This window comes from Rosa chinensis, chromosome 5, assembly GCF_002994745.2.
Source record: "Rosa chinensis cultivar Old Blush chromosome 5, RchiOBHm-V2, whole genome shotgun sequence".
NCBI classification, from domain to species: domain Eukaryota; kingdom Viridiplantae; phylum Streptophyta; class Magnoliopsida; order Rosales; family Rosaceae; genus Rosa; species Rosa chinensis.
The window spans coordinates 37116984-37138274 of record NC_037092.1 but is presented as its reverse complement, the minus strand read 5'-3'; the positions used below and the strand labels follow the sequence as shown (position 1 = coordinate 37138274).

Here is a 21291-nt window from a genome sequence, read left to right as displayed (position 1 = left end):
CTAAAGTGGGAGTAATACGCACTGACCCTGACCCTAACACAGGAAAAGCCTCACCATTGGCATTGGTTACATAGGACACTGATGGGGAAGACAATTCAGTAAAATATGAGTTGTCATAAGTCATATGATCGGAGGCACCAGAATCAATAATCCATGTATCAGAACCAACAAAGTTAGAAATCTGTAAAGCCAAACCAATTTTACCTCGACCTGCTATAGAGGCTGTAGGGGTAGCTCCACCTGCTGTATGATGATCTTGGCCAGCCATTCCATAGAAATCCGGTTCTTGGACCAAGTGAACTGCAGCTGCTTTCCCCTTAAGGCGATAACCTTGCTTTTTAGGTTTAAGGTGTGGGTTCAACTTCCAACAAGTCTCCCGAACATGCCCAAGATCGTTGCAATAAGAGCATTGAGGACGAGGACGGTTGGAGAAGCCTTGGGGAAAACCTTGCTGATGAAGTGGGGCTGAACTCTGTTGCTGAAGGAAAGGTGCAGGTGACTTGGCCTGAATGGCTAGGCTAGATACTTCGACCTGTGCATGTTTGACACTTTCCTGCTGAGACTCATCCTTGCGGATGTAAGTAAAAGCTGTGTTCAAACTAGGAGGGTCTGTCATTCTGACCAATTCTCCCTTGGCACTGCTATGCTTCTCATCAAGCCCTCTCAGGAAGACATGAACCCTTTCTAGCTCCTTCTCCTTCTGGTACCACACAAGATCTTCCTGATTCTTGATCTTGCAAGGACGCTTCTGATCAATTTCAGCCCATACATTCTTTAGCTTGGTGAAAAACACTGACACTGGTTGCCCATTCTGTTGCATTCCTGCAGCTTTGCACATCAGTTCATGAACCTGTATAAAATCAGACTCATTTTTATATAGATCTCCCAATGTCTTCCATATTGCCTCAGCAGTTTCACATTCCCCTACCATCTGTAGCACATCATCACTCATGGCTCTAAATAAAATAGACATTACTAACCCATCATCATCTTCCCACTTAGCATAGGCCTCTATGTCATCTTCACTAGGAACCTTGATTGTTCTTGTCACATGTCCCATCTTGTGTATCCCGCGAAGATAAACAGACATAATCTTCTTCCATGTTCGGAAATTGGTACCAGTGAGTTTGGTACCACCAAAAGAACCACCTTTTGAGCTCTTAACAGAGACCTCAACTTTCTGAACCTCATTGGTCTTAGAACCCTGACCTTCACTTTGATCACCACCCATCACAACAATACAGCAGCAGAATCACACAAAATATGCAGTGGAAAAAAGACAGATTCTTAAAAAGAATAAGGATAGAACGTGCATAACCTTTTTTTTTTATATTTTTTTTTATATTTTTTTTATCTGTTGTACACGGGTCGGGTCGGGTTGACTTGTTGCACGGGTTGACCCGGGTTCAACTGGTTGCACGGGTCACCTTGTAACTCGGGCCGGGTCGTAGAAGATCGGGTCGAGATTGGTGGCAGGCGCTGATCTGGACAGAAAGCGTTGATGCCGATCTGGAAATCGAGGAAGATGGATGATTCTGGGCTGGTAACCAAGAGAGATGCCGATCTAGGTAGGGGTGACAGCGGCGATTTCGGGCTGAAGACGGAGCCGACTGGACTTGATGGGAAAGATGCCGATCTGGGTTGATGAGAGATGACGGCGGCGGTTTCGGGTTGAAGACGAAGCCGACTAGACTCGATGAATCTGGTCTGATGCCGGATCTGTTGCAGGAAGAAGGTGACTGGATCTGACCAACGAATACGACGGCGGTCTAGTTCTGGAGACGAAGCCGGTCTGATGATGTTGAATCGATGGAAGGTGGCTGGTCTGATGATGTTGAAGTCCAAGAAGAAGACAATATAGTCGTTCTTGGATGAGAGACAACGATGGGAGAAACAATAACCCTAACAATGGGATTAATTCCCCGACCAAGGAAATTAGGAAGTAGAAAATAAGAGACAAAGTCCTCTCGGATCTTTGCTCTGATACCAAGTCAAATAAGACGAGATATAGAGAATGAATTTTCTAATATTAGATTACACCCATTCTGTGGTGTATATAAACAGATTACAATCGTACTACTACTATTGTGTACTACTGTACTACACAACATATACAAGGTAAGTAGTTACAATAATATATTCCCTTATAGTCCATTCCTAATAGGGAAACGATGACTCACACTAACATATGTTTGGTTCTTATCATGTTGTGCCACTTTGGATTTCTTGTAATGCATTCAGTCCTACACTTCAAAGAGCACCAGATTAGAATAAAAAAATGAAGCAACAACTAAAGAAGCCAACTAGAAAGTTAAGCTTGCAAGAGCTGCAATGGGTAACAACAACCCTGGTCGCCGTGGATTCAAGAAAGATAAGGACCCCCTTAAGTCACTCAGTGCTCAGGTATACTTTAGCTTCCTTTTTGGACTTATTTCTTCATGATTATACTTCATGTTGGTAGGCAGAGACCAGAAGTTGCTAATTGATTTGTTATAATCTAATGCCAGGGACCCAAGAAAGGAAGACGGGAAAGAAAAGATGGCAGTGACAACCATAAGCAAAAAAGGCAAAAGACTTAATTTATCTATTTATCTCATCCATGTGTTGTATAGACAGAGGGTTTATTAGCCACCTCCCAATTTGTTTCAATCTTTAGTGTTGGTATTTGGCTTTAAAGTAGCTCATGTATCATTCATTGATTAACTACAGAAACAAAGGTGAGATACAAAACAATGAGACAGAAATGATCATATCATCATCCTCATGTGGACGGACTACTTGCGTCAAATGGTGGCGGCAAGCAGAGAAGATTGGTATGTTAGTTGTATGATACTCATTTTTAGCTATTCAGTTTCTGTTCTTGTGTTTTACAAATTATGGTAATGAATTTATAGAAAAAAATTTTAGATACTCCGATCGTTTTTTTTTTCTGGCATTCACTTCTGGTCAGGATTTGTATTCAGGCACCACGAATGATAGACTAATTGGACTGTTTGTTTATGACTGGATGTTTTATCCTCTGGTTCAATAGTTCTAGTACTTGTGCCCCTTGGTTCAATTTCTACTAGTATATGCTATAACTTTCTAGTCACTAGCATTGTTTATAAACCCAAGTCCTGGTTTTGCCTTATTAAATTTATATGTTGCAAAAATTAAAGGCTAGAATTTTCTTTAAAAGAATTATTGGCACTGTTGTGCGATCTATGCAAGCGGATCAAAAGGAGCAAGGTTGGTATCTTTATGTTTTTCCTTAGAATAGAATACGTACTGCATATTTTTCTTGTAGAATTTGATCGTTTCTAATTTTTATACTTTTATAGCCAAGTTACTTGCATGCATCTAAAACAATCAAAATATGTTGTTGTATTATTAAGTTTTCAGAGGATCATCATTATTTCATTTCTATATAATGAATTTCCATAGTTGTTTTATTCAGTTTATCTCCCTGATACTCTCTCTCTCTCTCTCTCTCTCTCTCTCTCTCTATATATATATATATATATATATATATATATATATATATATAACATGGTAGCAGAGGTGCAATCGTTAGAAGAGCTTCCAAAGCAGCTATTCCTGGAAATATATGAGCTTTCTCAAGCAAAGGTTTGTTTATATGTGTGTGTGTGTGTGTGTGTGTGTATTTGGTGATATTGTTTAATTTCATGGAACTTAGCTGTCAGATATGCAGACGTTATCAATTCTGTTGTGCTTCAGGCAAGTTTTAATCTTTTCCTTTCAACTTTTGACTCAGTAGAAAGAACTTTTGCAATTAGTTTACATGACTGTACAGCTTGCATGGCCTAACGTTATCAATTCTGGAGAGGATACATAATCGAACCAAGGAGAAGAAGTATTGCTTTGATCATGCATTCGATCCTGACTATACTAATTTGGTAAATTGATTCTTGAAATTTAGCGTAAACCACAGAAGATGTAGTTGTTGATTTCTAGTAGCTGTGATTGGAGTTATTCGTCTGACTGTGTTTTATATATGTATACAGGATGTCTACACAAAATGCATATCGTCCGTGATCTCTGGGGTTGTTCATGGTCTCAATGCAACTGTGTTTGCGTATGGTTCTACCGGAAGGTACTAAGAACATGTATTCTTGTGTTTAATTTTCATCTTTATGCGTATGCTTTACCTCTATTCTCGTAGAAAAATGTTTAAATATTCTAATTTCATCAAATATAGGTTATCTATGATTTGCTTGAAAAGTCATCCGGCCATTTGTAACTCAGAGAGGATCCAGAGCAAGGAATCATTGTTGCTGGCCTCAGGTGTATAAAGGTCCACACTTGGCCACTTAGTTGCATCCCATTTAACTTTCCACAAGTGTTGTCAATCTGCCATTCTGCCTTATATATCAAATGTTTTTCTTAAAATAATTTGGTTTTTATATTACAGTAAGCAACAGTATGTGTTAATTCAAGGGCAACTATGTCTGTACTATGGGCAGAATTTTCGCTGATCCTTTATGACATGTGCCACTAATTCAGGTTCAGTCAGCTGATAAGATCCTTGAACTCTTAAACGTGGGGAACAGCAGACGGAAAACTGAAAGCACGGAGGCTAATGCAACATCTTCTCGGTAGGTACTATATACTCGTTACCTTTGGAAATATTGATGGTTACCTGCATCTAGGAGTATGAAAATAAGAATTTGTAGGTGATGTTCATGCATTTTGGATTGAATATATAGCTGGTAATGCTTTGTCGAGTTAGGAAATTATATAGATTGCTGAGAATTTGATTATTAATGTTAGTGAGCCTTTGAATCATTTGGAACTTGCTTGTGGCTGAGAAGTTGAAACTTTGAACTGGGGGTATATTTGCTAATTAGCTATATTGTCGTGCTTATTAGCTTTCCTTTGATAGTTTAGTGGCATATGCATTATTATGAAGAACATTTTGGTTTAATTAATATTAGCTTGTTTAGCCCCATTGTGACTTATGTTCTTTAATACATTTCTAGTGGGCGGTAAAGACGCGCAAATCATATAGCCAAGCTCAAATTGACGAGGTGCGCATTGAAGTGGCTGATTATATACAGAGTTGGGTGTAGGACTTGTGGCTACGAAGAAATTTTTGAGTAAGGCTAGCTAGTTTTTTCTTTGAAGGAAAGTTTGGTGTATATATGTAGAACTGATATAGTTGGTTGCTATTATGTTTATGGGCTAGCCTTTGTAGGTTTTGGGGTTTTATTTTGTGAATTATGTAGAATCATGAATGAAGATGAGAAAATTAATGGAAAGCCCCAATTTTTGGATGATGAGAAATGTATTTCTAGATCTTTTCCAACCACCACTAGCTAGATGATTATTTGCACATCATTCTTATATATATGAACTAATGTATATAAATGGGCAACAAAACACTAATGTCAAAGAAAACGATGTCAATTCAAAGATTATAAATCAATACCTAAAACTGGACTGATGTCTCATGATTATGAACATATCGAAATGTCACCCAAAAATGATGTCTACAAAACTACTAGACATCATTTCAACAAACGAAAAGCGATGTTCCTAGTAACATAAAACATCACTCTTAATAGATTAACTGATGTTGCCTAAAGGTACATACATCGTTATTAGGAGAATAAAGCGGCAAGACGCACGGAAAAATGGACACGAACAAACAAAATTTTTTGGAGACTGATGTCTACGAGTGTATTAGACATCAATTCTGAAATTGTAATCGATTTAAATGTTCACTTAGGTATTGTTCGAGATATACTTTATAAAGCATAAAATGTGAAAATTTGAAGAATTAAATAAAGTTAACATATAATATTATGATGATTATGATGATTATACATCGATTTGTTTTTAAGAATCGATGTTGGTTGTTGTTTGAGACATCAGTTAAAAACGCGCTTATACTGATGTCTATATCTTTTACATCAGCCACAAAGACATCGGTCAGAATTTAGTTTTACATCGGTTCTGGACTGATGTAAATGAACAGAATTCTAGTAGTGATCCTTCCTCGGCCCATAATCAACTGATAAGAAGTTAGATAGGCGCAAGATCTACAATCTAGAACAAAACCTCGTTTGGCCTACCGGCCACTAGTTGGCACGCCCATGCACACGTCACCACTCTAGAAGGACACGTATAAGCCAAAGAAGCCCTCGGCTAGGTGACACGTGGTCGAGGCAATTTTTGAGAGAACAATTCCTAAAACCGTGTGAATAGAGCATTAGCGCCTCCTCCGAAGGCAACCGAAAAACAATCCATGGTTGCACCATAGGTAAAGCCCTTTATACACTGAAATCCGTGTGAAATAGTCTTATTTGACACAGATTTAAATATGTGGGTAATTGATATTTTGCTAGCAGTGTCAGTTTGGTATCAGAGCGTAGGGTACATATTTAGTGATAATCAATACTACTCGAGTGATGGCTCATCTGCAGCGGATCTCCATCATATACTCTTCGGTATTGATATTGTCATTGGGTATGTGAGAGTGTTAAGTGTCGTATTGAACGTTAGGTTATCTTAGAAGCTTTGTGTGCCCTCCTTATGTAGTGTCTTGGTCTACCTGGTCTTGTATTCAACTTATACTCGTGTTTAAGTTTTATACAAGTACTAACCAAGTGTTGCTATGCTTCTCAGGCGATGGATCCTCCGAGAGGCAGAGCTAGAGGCCAAGGTAGGCCCTGAGGAGGGGGTAGAGCTAGGGGTAGAGGCAGGGTCCCTCCTGTAGAGGAGTTCTATGAGGAGGAGGTGGAGGTACCATACGTGGTGCCTGTTCCACCTGTCGTTGATGTAGGCGAGGCCATTCGCTAAGCTAGTTTGGCTAAGGAGGTTTCTAAGTTGGGAGCGACCCCATTTAAGGGAGGTACGGACCACATGTTGGCCGATGACTGGATTGAGAATATGGAGGCGTACTTCTAGATGGTCATCTGCACTGAGATCGAGAAGAGGAAGATAGCTGCGCATTTTCTTCAGGGTGAGGCACGAGTGTGGTGGATCGGTACACAGAGGGCTATGGATGTGTCCACCTTGACATGGGAGGGTTTTGTGGTGCTCTTCCGGTACCATTACTTTCCGCCTGCAGTGAGGGAGCAGTTAGAGCTCGAGTTCATTGCTATAGTTCAGGGGAATATAAGCGTCAGAGACTATGAGGCACGGTTCTCCCAGTTGTATCAGTTCGTCCCACAGATAGACGCAGAGGACCTGGCCAAGAAGTTTCTGTGGGGACTGAAGCATGAGATCAGGCAGATTGTGTACCCCCTTATGCTGCCTACGAAGGCACTCATCTTCTCTAGTGCTATGGCCCGTGAGCAGGTGGCCAAAATGCATGAGAGTGAGACCTTGGCTTCAAGAGATTCCCATGGAAAGGGGAAGGCAGTTGCCTGGAGCAGTGATGAGATGGACAGTCGGGGTGGGTCCCGGAAGAGACAGCGGACTCATCATCAGGCTCTAGCTAGAGTGGCAACTGCACCTGTTAGGGCTGTACCGATCAGGCATGTAGCACCTGCCGCATCTCTGAGATGTTACAACTGTGGCGAGATGGGCCATGCTTTAGGAGCGTGCATGAAGCTGAGGAACATGGCATGCTTTAGATGTGGACAGGCAGGGCATTTCGCCAAAGAGTGTACCCGGCCTCAGAATGACGGGCAGGGGAACCAGCAGAGACTGTTGCCACCTGGTCAGGCTAGAGTGTTCGCTATCGGTCAGCGAGGTGCTGGGGCAGAAGGTACTCTAACAAATTTTGTTTAGCTCGCTTGAGTGATGTGTGATGATGAGTGCTTCTTCCTAAATGTAGTGTTGGGTTGGGTTTTGCATGATGTTTACAGTTAGACTTTTGCGTGTGACTTCCTATGGTTGAGTAGGTGTTATTGTGTGATGCATGCTCTAGGTTTGCTTGAGATGAAATGAAGGTTTTATTTCCAATTCTTGTAATGTTGGAGTTACATGATTGGTGAAATGATGAGAATACTGTTGTGATAACAAGATCCATGACTCTTGTGTAGTCTGTGCATAGAACTGTAGTTTTACAGACTTGTAGCAATTTCGGTAATGGTGGAGATTCGACTATTTAGGTTGGCCATACCTGATTGTTGGTAGTACGCTTACATTTAGAGACGAAATTTCTTTAAGGAGGGTAGAATGTAATACCTCGAAAATTCATTATTAATTTCTCAAAATTTCCTGGAATTAATAAAGTGTTTGTTAGTACAATTTCGTGGTTCAATGATAGAGCGAAATTGTTTCGGAAGATTAATTATCCGAAATGTACGTTTTAGGGGGTTACGAACTTTGACTTTTTATACGTTATGATTTTGTGAAAACTTCATTCGCAGAAATCGTAGAGAGTGTCGATACGAGTTTGTGGATACGCGGAACGCGAAAATCAGAATTCGCATGAAGAAGTTATGAGCGATAGAAAATTGGAAAAATTCTATAAATATAAGAAAATTCTGGATTTTTTCATAAATCCCAAAAATTCCGAAAATCTCATTTTCCTCCCCAGAAACGCTATGCTCTCTCTCCTCAGACCTGACTGGTCTTTCTCGACCCGACCCAGCTGGAAACTACCCTTCCCGGTGGCGGACGACCGAGGACCAGGCCCAGATCGACGAGTCTTGCTTCCCTCCGTCGATCCCTGGTGTCAGCTTCACCGACCGAGCACCCCAGAAGGAGATCGAAACCACCTTCAGTAGCACGATCGGGATCCGACTGGTTTTCCGGTATCCGGTGACTTCCCGGCCTACTTCTTCCCGGTTTTAGAATCTCCTCATCCTCTTGATCATCCCCATATAGGCCTTGCATCACGATTTGGAGAGTGGAGCAAAAGATCAAGGTTTGAATATATCGACGGTCCACAACGAATCTGGAATCTGATAAGGGGGCCGAGATTAATTCAACTTCCAAGCTTGATCTAGGACGATCTAGACTGAATCTCACTTAGCTCCAGGTGATTGACGGTTTTGTTTGGGCGGACGGTTGCGATTGTGATTTTGAATTGTATAGAAGACGCAACTAGATTAGAGGTGAGTAAATCTCACGTGGTTCATTTACGAACCGAGTTATTTAATTGTCGGAATTGATTGATAATTGTAAATCTTTTTCGAAAATAAAGATTTGTTTGAAATAATATGAACTCGATCGACTTCGGTTCATAAGGCTACGGTTCACAGGTAAAAAAAATGAATTTCTTGGTTTTAATACGTATGAACTATAGTTGGTATTAGTGGTTATTCATGTGTGAATGACTATGTATATATATAGTTACATGGAATATATATATTTGGATGGTGTGGCATTGTGATATGTATATATTTGATGATTATATTGTTGAAAGAGTGATTTGAAGTTGTGATGTGATATTTGTGAGTCGTGTGAGATTTCCTTAAATATCTTATTTTGAGGGCCAAGTGGTCTGAAGTCCGAAGGTTACAATGATAATCTGGGGTTTTTTTTTCTAAGGGCCAAGTGGTCTGACGTTCGAAGGTTACAGTGGTAAACCTGGGTGTAAAGATATCGGATGCTTGCACCTTGGCCAAGGTGGCAGGTTACGATACAGTTAGAGCTCTAGTATGTCGTAGTTCAGGGAAGGTTTCTGGGGTTCTTTCTTTAGTGTTTATGTGAGATTTGGATTTCCATGAATTCTATTGTTTGATTTAATTGTAATCTCCTGAACTAAAATACACGCAGGGATTACTATGACTTTGGATTGAGTGCTTTTGGGTGATCTCCTGAACTAATTTTCTATGCAGGGATTACTGTTTTATCTAGTTTATTTGTGAGTACAATTGTAGTTATTTGAGTTTACTCATACGAGCTTCACAAGCTTACCGGATTTGTTGTTTGCAATCCTGGTGCACTATTCCATGGTGTAGCAGTTACTCCTGCAGGTTAGAATCATCAGGGCTGAGTTCGAGGTGTAGTTGCAGCAGTTTAGGTTCGTAACCTATTTTTGTTATTACTGCTGGTTGTATTATGCTCTAGTGAGCGTTCACATTCATGTTTCATTTCATTTGGGTTTGTAAAGACTTGTTGTTATACGTTGACGCAGTCGGAAGTAACGATGTTTACAAGGAATAAACCCTAACGGACATAATTCTGGAATCCACCAAAGAGAGAGAGAAAAATCTCTAATTTTTATTAATTTGATATGATAAACTGATTCTAATACAAAACATGATGGTGCTTATATAGGCATCCAAGACCTAAAATCATAATCTAACAAGAAATCCTAAAAAATCCAAATTTAAAAGAAAACTAAAAACCTAAAATAAAAGAATTCTAAAACAAATGTAAACTAGCCTAAAAATATTAAGAGTTAATTCGATTCAAGTCCTTTTTGTTATATAAAAATTAGATTTAGTCCGCGCATATTTTCTTGTTAATTGCGGTCCATTGCTTTTTTTAATAGTCCAATTTGCCCTTAGAACCAAATAAGGTATATAATTTCAAATTCACTAATTAGATCACAATTTTAGCTCAATTTTAAATTTTAAATTCAAATTCCAAAATTGACAATTCATCAATAAATAATTTTTAGACAAAGAAGACTAAATGCATTCATATAAACTCAATATACCTAAGATGTAGGTCTAATACTTATATACCTACATTATAGGATGAAAAACATTAGAACAAAAATTCAAACATTATTGCTTCATTTGTATCTAGATAGTAGGTATTTAAAGTTGTATCGTAGAGATTTAATCTATCTAGACATACGAAGTAGGAAAAAAAACACATAGAATATAAATCAAAAGGTACAAATATGTATATATAGAACTTATACCTAATTAAAAGATAAAATGTTTGAAAGAGAAAATGTGAGACAATGATGGAACCTTTGATATAGAGATATAGAGAAACTTGATTTTTTTTAAAACTTGTGAAATCTTACCTATAAATAAGGCATGTAAATGTGAAATAAAAATGTCTAATCAAATTCTAGGACAAATCATACCTATAACATCATAATTGATTCTATTTTAAAGGTAAGCAAAAACTTCTTACCAAATCTATAATAAAGGTAGCTACGAATTCTCTCTACTCTTGGATCAACAATACTGTAAATGTCTCCTTGCGCAAGCATGGAAGCAACCCATTGACTAATGTGAATTCTCTCTATAGTTCCTGATATAACAGGTCGGTTTGTGATAATTTCCAACAGCACAATCCCAAAGCTATAAACATCACTTTTCTCATTTAACCTGCTTGTTAGGTAGTACCTGCAGCAAAGCCAAACCATGCAACTCGAATCACAATGATTTCGCAAAATTACAACGTTGGATTTAAGTTTGAAAAATAAAGATTTGAAAACTAATGATGATCAGTAAACTAAAATTAATCTAGAAGTACTACTTACTCAGGGTCAAGATACCCGGGAGTACCAGTAACGCTAGTTGTTATATGAGTCACAAGGTCTGTAGGGAAATTTCTGGATAGGCCAAAATCAGATACTACTTTGGCTTGGAAGTTTTCAATCAGCAAGATGTTTGCTGATTTCACATCCCTGTGAATTATAGGTGGCTTACCACCATAATGCAGATACTCCAATCCTGCATTTCAAAATTGATCACAAAAACTTTCAACAAAAAAAGGTAAAAACATGGACCAAAATCATTAAGTTGCTGACCTTGTGCATCGTCTACTGCTATTCGAAGTCTGTCTTCCCAACCCAAAGTAGTGGAACTGTCATCTAAATCCATGGTAAGGTATGATCATTTTATATAGGGTGTAGAAAAATGATGGTAAGGTATGTAAAATGATCATATGTTATAATTTTTTTTAATGACGATGCATCAATTAAGGGTATTGTTGTGCTGATGACATATTATAATTGATATGGTTTTTATGAATACCAAATTGATTGAAAAACAACATTAACTCTCAATTTATTGATACATAAATTATTGATTGTTTTGAGTAATATTGTGCTGGGTAAATTTGGTATGTGAAAAATTAGAAGTTGACTCATCATGCTAATATAGGAAAGTAAGTTGATGTGGATGCTTAGTCACTGGACCGCAATTAACAAAACTTTTCGTCTGGATTACAATCAAAACAGGTCATGGTTTTTGGACTTATAACTAATTAACTATATTAGAGTTAACTATATTAAGAGTTAACTAATTAACTAATTAACTATATCCCGAATCGGATGATTAAAACTACATATTTTGGCTTAAATCCGTTAGGGCTCACTTATCTTGTAGTTCCCATTCTGGAAAGGTATCATGCATCTCAAACGGACATTTTGGCCAAAAATTGATCAAATCTAGTTCTCAATCAAAACCTTACTTTTTGTACGAGTAACTCGAAAGGTCCAAAACCAAATCTTCTTGAATATTCCGGCAGCTAATAATCTCATTACGCGTGAGTTACCTATTTTCCAATCACTCTTCTTGATTCTACGCCGCTTCTTTGCTTTTATGGTTTTTTGACTAAATCAGGCCCATTCTCGTCCTACATCATACGTTCAACTCGAGTGTTTGAGTCTTTATTAAGAGTATAAGAGATATTCTTTTATCTTGAATGGACAGAACTTAACATAATAAAAGCTCTACTTTCGTTAATGAAATAAAACAGATTGTGTTCGGTACATTTATTTACTATTTTTACTCAACAGGTGGGGGAGACAGTTCCGACAGCTCTTTCTCACCTCGAACAGTTTCAGTGTCAGCTCGAGACAATTTCTGCTTCTGGTTTTCCTCCCTTCTGGCATGGAACCTTGACGCGTCTGATGTTCATCTCCACTTCTCTGTTTTCTCCGGCTCCTTGAAGGAATCTCCGACCTCGAGGCAAAACAAAGTGGGAGTATGTTCAGAGGTCAGAAATTTATTTTCTAGATCAACGACTCGGCGAAACAATTCTTCCCCAGAAAGAATAGGCTCCAGCGACTGAAGGCATGAAGAGTACATCACTCCTATTCGAGATTTGGAAATGTCTTCGAGGTCAGCCCCAGATGCAAATTGAGCAGCACTTCATCCTCGACACAACACGTGCCTTTTTAATTAAAGTGGTGCCTGTCTCGTCGAGGACAGAATCCACCGAGGAAGGCACGTATTCTGCATGGACAAGTAAATGATCCCGTGACATTTTGTATGTGAGACGACTATCAAGCAAAAAGAGAAAAAGGAAAAGGGGGCATACCATTAGCGGTTCACTCTTCCACCCTGAAAAGTTACTTAATTTCTCTTTAAAATGCACACCACAGAGATGCCACGGTTCTTTGTGGGTTTGAAAAGGGAGGCCAAGGGTCCTTTGTGGGATTAAGCAAGACTTCACGTGGGACAACAAGAGAACTGGAGCTGGATTGGGCCATGTTAATTTGCCGGCCTCCACAATTCTGACAACAATGAAGTCAATGCTTTTGTCCTTGTTGATTTTATCAGACATATTTTGAAAATGAGACATAACATATTTGATTGTTGAGTTTCTTCAGATGAATGTTTCTTTACAACAACTACAAATCAAGTTACTACTACTACGTAAAGATTTCGACTTCCCACCAATCCAATGCCATTGAATTACTCATAATTTATTGAAACCCTTTTTATCCATATGTTTCTGGGGAAGAACTTATTCAGGGTCGCCTTTTGCAGGTTCCATCATGTAAATTTCTCATATAGTTCTTGTTTCTTTGTTTAATTCGGGCATTTTGAAATTTGATGAAACCTTGACGCTTGGCATTTTGATATATATATTGGCTATTGACTTCTTTCCCGGTACCACCTTAGAGTTGTACTGTTTTCATTTTTAATCCAATAAATTGTCTCACCAATCGGTTAAACTGTGGAAGAGTGTTTACTTTTGTTGCAAGGTTTGGAAAATCTGACCATGGACTTAGTCAAGTAGGTTTCTCAATTATAAAAGGCTTCATTCCTTGAGAGCTAATTTTGTGTACAGAAAATGGCAAATGAAATGGCTAATAAGGTTTTGATGCTCATTGCCTGTAAAGTAATGGGTCGAACCCTTGCCACTCATGTCTTTATGCTGCTTGTGTTAACCAAATTTGTTGGTATTGCAGCGGAGGCAAACAACATGGATTGTAAGTTGTGTTCAATGCTGCACCCCGATTAGTGTATTGTTATCTTTATGTATTCTCTGATGAAATTAGTCGATGCATTCTGCTAGTATCATATCTCAGCTTCATAAATCATAAATCCATCTGGAGTGTTAAACTAAAGTTTCTGACATGCTCACATGCAGATATTTCCCTGAAGATTCTGATGCAAGCGTGGGACATAAGTTGGGTGGGCTCAGATCCTTGTGATGGCTGGAAAGGTATTGACTGCACGAATGCACGTGTTACGTCGATGTAAGTTGTTGGTCTGTTTCGACCTTCTGATGCTTCCGAAAGTTGCTTCCTTCCATTTTTGGACAATGAAATGGCTGCTTTGGTTTCAGAATATTGGCAGGCATGGGTTTGAGAGGTCAGCTACCCAGCGATATCCAGTTGTTGTCCGAGCTAGAGACTCTGTAGGTCTTTTATTTCCACATTATATTGCATTTTACAGCAGTTATTGAAAATCATGTCATATTGATAGATTATTTTAACTGATGTTGATCAACTCCTCAGTTATTCATTTGAAATTATTTCTGATAATCGGTTCCTCAATTACTGTTTTTTTTTTTTTTGGGTCAGAAAAAAGGCCTCAATTACTGCTTTTATGTAACTCCTGTCTCATGATTTTTCATACAGGGACCTATCTTTGAATAAGGACCTGACCGGACCAATTCCAACATCAATTGGAAACTTGAAAAAACTAGTGAACTTGTACCCAAAACATAAAAATAAACTTTTTTCTCATCTTCTATAGCTAAATATTCGGTACCTGACCATTATCCTACTAAATACTTGTTTGCATGCTAGAAACCTTGCTGGCTGCAGTTTCTCTGAGCCTATTCCTCACACTATAGGAACTTTGAAGAATCTATATTATCTGTAAGGATCTCTAAAGCTGCAATACTTTTATTTTTTTATTATTAACTATTTTTGGTTTTAATGATGTTATGTCTGGGCTATTATGCTCTAACCTCCGGAAGCTCCTTCATATATATACACACTTCTGCAGAGATCTGAATAACAATAGACTGAGTGGGCAAATTCCGCCTTCAATTGGTGCTCTTTCAAATCTTTTCTATCTGGACCTAACTAGCAACAAACTTCAAGGATACATCCCAGTCAGTAGTGAGGTTACACCGGGTCTTGATATGTTACACAAGGCGCAGCATTTGTATGTCAACTCTTAGTAGTTTAGAGCTGCTTAGTCAATTTTTTCCCATCTGATAATTTTTTTTTCCTTTAAATGCAGTCATTTAGGAGACAATCAGCTCTCAGGCGAAATTCCAACTCAACTTTTCAGCTCAAAGATGGTTCTGGTGCACTTGTAAGTTTTGTTAAATCACCTAATTGCTAGAAGGTGTTCGCTTTGTTCATTTGTATGGGGAAGTTTATATCTACATGCATGTCTCTCCTTAGTGCACATTTCTTTTTCAAAGAGTATCACCTTTTCTGCATCTTTCGGTATGGAATACTGGATGAAATATTTTTGATGTGTAATTGAGTAATTGAAGCCTTTTCATTTCGGAATCTCCAATTCTGAAAACAGATTAAGTTTATCTTCTTGATCACTTTTTTGTGGCAGGCTCTTGGATAGAAATAATCTAACTGGCGAGATCCCTTCCACACTCGGACTTGTACAGACTCTGGTGACAGTGTGAGTATCTGTGCTATCTCCTCAACTGGCTTTATACCAAGTTTAGTGAAGGCTCATGCCTCTGTAGACTTGGTTGCACTGGATATAACTTGTTCTGTTACAGGCGCCTTGATTGGAATTCATTAAGTGGGCTGGTGCCTTCAAGCCTCAACAATCTTTCAAACATGACTGTACTGTAAGCTCACATGGAATGCCAAACAAAGTTTTGATATCTTGTTTGAATCCAATTTAGGTTATACTATTGATCATCGATCTGTTTTTAGGTACTTGTCTAACAATCAGTTGATTGGCCCAGTACCAAACCTTACCGGCATGAATCCTCTCAACTATGTGTAAGTATCAACAATATTACTGAAATTATGTTTTGTATCAGTTGTTTAGCATTATACACTAGTCAATATGATAAGTGGTTAGCTCAGTGGTTAGAACACCCACTACCTATGTACTTCGTTCGAGTCACCATGGGGGTATGAGTGAAATTCTTTTATCCTTTTTAAAAAAGAAGAAGAAGAAAAAAAAAAAAAACAATATGATAAGTTATGCATTTGTTTTCCCCTTTAGGAGAATACTTATCTGGATAGTCATGCTTTTGTGAGAGTTGAAAACTATATTCACTACTAGTCATCATATATACTCTCTAAATTTGATGCGCAGGGATATGAGTAATAATACTTTTGATGTGTCAGAAGTTCCTGATTGGTTTTCAACCTTGCAGTTCTTGACGACATTGTATGTCTCATTCCTCCTCCATTTACCTCTGTGTGTATCTGTATGTGTTTTGAGTTTAACATGCATAATGTATTTGAAATATCATCAAACGAAAAGAAATCAGAAAAGCTTAAGTGCTCGGTATTAATGTATGTATCTATCATTGATGGCAGAATAATGGAAAACACACGGCTTCAGGGACAAGTTCCTCAAGCCCTATTTGGCTTTTACAATTTGCAGACAGTGTAAGTATCAAACTGATCGATGCCTAGAAGCACACCACACTCACTATAATGAATGCTGCACCAATTTTAATGGCTTTAGTTTTAAATGTGGACTCTGTTCCAAAGAAGATAATGTAACATAGTCGTCTAACACTGTAGCTATATGCCATGGTAGATTTGCTGTGATAAATTTAAAGTGATTGTTCTGACCTAGTACAGGGTACTAAGGAACAACAGTCTCAATGGCTTCTTGGATATTGAAACCAATTACGGCAACCAACTGCGACTAATTGATTTGGAAAATAACTCCATTACTAATCTTACACAAAGTGGAGAATCCAACTATACATTGATGTAAGCAATAGCTTCCGAACTTTGTCTGTAATTTCCTTGGGTACTGTTGAATAACTAAATAATTTAGTTACTTATTAGCTTAATTGTGAAAAGCTTTAGTGATTAATTTTTACCTCTATATGTCAGAACTATTTTTCGATTATCTTTTTGCAGACTTGTTGGTAATCCAATTTGTAATCAGACAAACATGGCCAAGAATTATTGCATTGTTTCTTCATCAGATTCCTTATACTCAACACCACCAAATAACTGTGCGCCCATTGGCTGTAGTTCGGGAAAAGTATCCAGCCCGAATTGTAAATGTGCACATCCTTACACAGTAACTCTAGTCTTCTTATATGTCAGTTTCTCAGACTTTGGAAACTCAACTTATTACACAGAGCTAGAGATCTCTCTCATCCAATCTTTTCGGACTTACAACATTCCTGTGGATTCAGTTTCTCTGGGTTCTCCTTTCTTCGACTTATTTTATAACTTTCACCTGATCCTAGAGGTTTTCCCATCTGATCAAGATCACTTCAACAAATCAGAAGCTTCAGCACTTGCTTCTGTGCTTAGTAACCAGACTCTCCCACGTCCCCCGTATTTTGGACCCTTCTCTGTTGCATTAAATTATGCTCACTTCGGAGGTAAGTGAGGATCTCACATTAAACTCGATGAGAAATTTGAACTTACATACTGCTTAAAAATATTTGCAATGTTAAACTCAATCATATCATCAAATGTTAATGACCCAAGTCTATTTCCATTTCTATCATTTGGGGTTCCTACAGGATCAAACAAGGCCTTGATAATTGGTGCAGCAGTTGGCTGTTCTGTGCTGCTGCTATCAATAGCACTTGTAGGGGTTTATGCTCTCCAACGAAAGAGGAGAGCAAATGATCAACGGAGCAGAGCCCCTTTGGTATGTTGTTCATCCCTACAAAAGTAATGCCGAGAAAATTTTTATATAGATTTTCTTATATATTATTTTTGGGGTAAATAAAACCCTATGTTTTAATTGAGCTTAATCACCTGAATGCACAATAGTATTGGTTGATTACTTTCCTTCATGTCATCAAATGCAGCACGCTTGGATATCAAAAAGCAGTCTTCCTCAGTTAAAAGGAGCAAGATTGTTTTCTTTTAAAGAGCTTAAGGATTGCACCAATAGTTTTTCAGAAGCAAATGATATTGGTTCCGGGGGTTATGGAAATGTTAGCTTTTACTATTTTTAAATCTTCAATGTCTCATATCCCCACACTAAATAATTGTAAACTTACAAATGCATGTGGTCAATATTTTACAGGTGTATCAGGGAGTACTTCCAACAGGCGAAATGGTTGCCATTAAACGAGCTAAAAGGGAATCTATCCTGGAAGGGATTGAGTTCAAAGCTGAGGTTGAGCTGCTTTCAAGGGTACATCATAAGAATCTTGTGAGCCTTGTTGGTTTTTGTTTGGAGCAAGATGAACAAATGTTGGTATACGAGTATGTTCCAAATGGTAACTTGATGGATAGTCTTTCAGGTAATCCATATACGGTATTGTTCTTCAATATAAATAAGAAATTAGGACCTTAATGCTTTTTATGCATACATACACTGGTCCAAGTATCTAGCTTATATTGACCTGTAATAGAATAGAATCTCCGATGATCTGAGAATTAGCAAATATGAAAATAATCAGCAGAATTCAGCAGTGTCATCCAATTAGGAGTGTATATAAGAGATCCACCCTAGTCCTGGTCTGGCATCCTTGGAATCCGGAAATTAAAAATTAAGCTTTGTTAGCTCTAGCTATTCTACCAGAGAAGAAAAGCCTGGAACGGAATCCAATTTTAATTACCAGGATTAATTATTGTTTCAGTCTGTTCTTATGTGATATATTAGAAAGTTTTCTGTACAGGGAAGTCAGGATTTAGGTTGAACTGGATGAGAAGACTTAAAGTAGCCCTTGGCGCAGCGAGAGGACTGGCCTATCTTCATGAGCATGCAACCCCATCTATTATACACCGGGATGTTAAACCAAACAATATCCTACTAGATAAAGATTTAAATGCAAAAGTTGCCGATTTTGGTCTCTCCAAGTCTATGGCTGGTAGTGGAAGGGATCACGTGACTACTCAAGTTAAGGGGACAATGGTCAGTAATCTTCGGACACCTCCGACATCAAAATAGGGCATGCAAGTTCTTTTTGTTTTCATAAATGAAGGCTAAAACGATAATCGGAGTCATGGTCGTTCATCGAGTTAACTGATCGAGCACAGCATTTTCATAACTTTTTCTTCTTTTGGGAATTATGGTTTACCATAGTCAACTAGGGTTTTCATTAGATTTTAGTTTATCGTATAGTTGACTGCTACCAAATAGACACAAATTGGAAAAGCATGCCCCTAATCAATCTTTAGATCACAAGCATATATTTCATCCAAGCAATGAAGACCAAATTTCTGTAGTTTAGAAAATACCAGAGTATATCATTGTAACTTGCAAGTCATAACTGATCGAGTAATGATTTTGTTTATCGGTGTAGGGGTACCTGGATCCTGAATATTATATGACTCAACAGTTGACTGAGAAGAGCGACGTGTATAGCTTTGGCGTGGTAATGTTGGAGCTGATAACTGCTAGAAGGCCAATAGAGCGTGGGAGGTATATTGTGAGAGTGGTACAGATGACAATGGATAGGAAAAAAGATTTGTACAACCTGCAAGAAATTCTTGATCCAGCCATCGGTTTAGTAACACAGCTGAAAGGTTTAGAAATGTTTGTCGATCTGGCAATGTCGTGTGTAAAAGAATTACGAGCTAGAAGGCCTAGAATGGGGGAAGTGGTGAAAGAGATAGAGAACATTATACAGATTGCAAGTTTGAACGCCGGAGCAAATTCAGCATCCACTTCAGCAGGTTATGAGGATGTGAGTAAGGATAGTAGCGAGGATCCCTACAGCGGTCATGTCCTTGATCATAGTCGGGTTTTCAACCTACAAAGATAGAGGCACAGGGAGAATGATATGCATTTAGAATGTTGAACTCGGTAGAAGTCGGATAGCTCTATTGTATATATTAATTGTAGAATTTTTCTTGAATCTTTTGGTGTTTATATCATAGTATCAGTATCATGTGATGTAGAAATTGTACGGCTATTGGAGACACAGTCAGCTTGTGATTAAGTAAGAAAAGAAGTAAAGAACCTATCTGCTACATGGTTAACCTGTAGTATTGGAGTCATAGTTATCATAGTATCAGTGTCATGTGATGATCGAAATGATTGCTGTTTAAGTAATTGAACTCTTTTCGATATGCCACCATATTGTTCTAAGTTGCCCTCATAAGATTATGCGTGTATGATAACCGGCAAATTGGCCGGAAACCCTCATGACTATAGAAACGAACAGTGTTACTACACACACTCTGCTGGGCTGACAGTAACACTGAGATGCGAAAGTTAGGGTAATAACCGCTAGTAATTACTAAAAATTGTACATCATAATTTCAAAGTAAGAAAAGTAGATATGTAGTGGACTAGTGGTAGTGGGGGTGTATTAGCATTCTGATAAGCAATATATTCTAAAAATAAAAAATAGAATTGGTAAACAAAATATTACAAAAACAAAAGAATTGACAAATATGTTTTTGGCCGACCTAGAATTGAATCTGGATGACGACCTTCAGATACTTGGAAAAACAAAGTCAGAAAACAAGATTGACTGACCCAAGTAGTCTTCGATCATTAAAAGCTTGGTAGTCCAATACAAAGTTGTGCGCAGGATCTTTTTAGCCATTTGTTAAAAATTTATAAATTTTTTGTTTTCTTAGAAAATCTTGATTAGTTATGTATTAAAAATAAGGTTAAAGAACGTACATTAACCGAATAAGTGTTATAGACGAACTCTAGAGAATTTGTTGACTAGAAGCAATTAAGAACAAGATGAAATGAAAGTTTAGTAAGTTCCCAAAGGCAATTCCTAATATGTAAATTATAAACATTTATGACACGTTTACATATCTGGAATGAGAATGGAAATAAAAGGAGTGATTCTGGTGTATGAAATTTCATGCGTTTACTAACATATATAGGTATTAGAATAGATGTGGGTCCCACCTCCTTTTAGTTTAATAACCAAGAGGGGTATGAGTTTAGGAATGATTCCCATACTAATTTTTTTCTTCTCCTATTCCAGTTGTCTTCGATTCATGACCTCTTCCATTCCAGTTGTCTCTGATTCATGACTTTTTTCATTCCAAGTAAGTAAATGTGCCACAATATCCTTGTGTAAAAAACTAGGAGATGCCTGAGTTAAAGCTGACCCTTCAGTTCC

At 38.0% G+C, this 21291-nt stretch overlaps 3 protein-coding genes across 3 annotated transcripts; all 3 read left to right on the top strand.

Moving 5' to 3' along the window:
- Positions 1–2194: 2194 nt before the first annotated feature.
- On the top strand, positions 2195–4599 carry LOC112203755. The gene is made up of 7 exons (XM_024344677.2): positions 2195–2403; positions 2508–2566; positions 2710–2813; positions 3539–3606; positions 4005–4093; positions 4199–4286; positions 4504–4599. The coding sequence occupies exons 1-7, from the start codon at positions 2332–2334 to the stop codon at positions 4597–4599; spliced, it is 576 nt and encodes a 191-aa protein (XP_024200445.1). The 5' UTR covers positions 2195–2331.
- Positions 4600–6909: 2310 nt separating this feature from the next.
- On the top strand, positions 6910–7864 carry LOC112203754. Its single transcript, XM_024344676.1, has 2 exons — positions 6910–7714; positions 7851–7864. The coding sequence occupies exons 1-2, from the start codon at positions 6910–6912 to the stop codon at positions 7862–7864; spliced, it is 819 nt and encodes a 272-aa protein (XP_024200444.1).
- Positions 7865–13893: 6029 nt separating this feature from the next.
- Positions 13894–20029, top strand: LOC112203753 (leucine-rich repeat receptor protein kinase HPCA1). The gene is made up of 19 exons (XM_024344675.2): positions 13894–14032; positions 14194–14302; positions 14392–14463; positions 14687–14761; positions 14858–14929; positions 15060–15221; positions 15300–15374; positions 15633–15704; positions 15808–15879; positions 15968–16036; positions 16359–16433; positions 16586–16657; positions 16856–16990; positions 17144–17619; positions 17764–17894; positions 18058–18186; positions 18279–18498; positions 18877–19112; positions 19504–20029. The coding sequence occupies exons 1-19, from the start codon at positions 13894–13896 to the stop codon at positions 19963–19965; spliced, it is 2853 nt and encodes a 950-aa protein (XP_024200443.2). The 3' UTR covers positions 19966–20029.
- The last annotated feature ends 1262 nt before the right edge of the window (positions 20030–21291 follow it).

What these genes read in the sequence shown, in the direction of transcription:
- LOC112203755 (XM_024344677.2), top strand. Translation starts at nt 2,332, where the DNA reads ATGGGTAACAACAACCCTGGTCGCCGTGGATTCAAGAAAGATAAGGAC. An exon ending in GACAACCATAAGCAAAAAAG is followed by an intron (nt 2,567 to 2,709) that starts GCAAAAGACTTA and finishes GATTAACTACAG; the next exon opens with AAACAAAGGTGAGATACAAA. An exon ending in GCGGCAAGCAGAGAAGATTG is followed by an intron (nt 2,814 to 3,538) that starts GTATGTTAGTTG and finishes ACATGGTAGCAG; the next exon opens with AGGTGCAATCGTTAGAAGAG.
- LOC112203753 (XM_024344675.2), top strand. Translation starts at nt 13,894, where the DNA reads ATGGCAAATGAAATGGCTAATAAGGTTTTGATGCTCATTGCCTGTAAA. An exon ending in AAATTATGCTCACTTCGGAG is followed by an intron (nt 17,620 to 17,763) that starts GTAAGTGAGGAT and finishes GGGTTCCTACAG; the next exon opens with GATCAAACAAGGCCTTGATA. An exon ending in AACGGAGCAGAGCCCCTTTG is followed by an intron (nt 17,895 to 18,057) that starts GTATGTTGTTCA and finishes CATCAAATGCAG; the next exon opens with CACGCTTGGATATCAAAAAG.
- LOC112203754 (XM_024344676.1), top strand. Translation starts at nt 6,910, where the DNA reads ATGGTCATCTGCACTGAGATCGAGAAGAGGAAGATAGCTGCGCATTTT.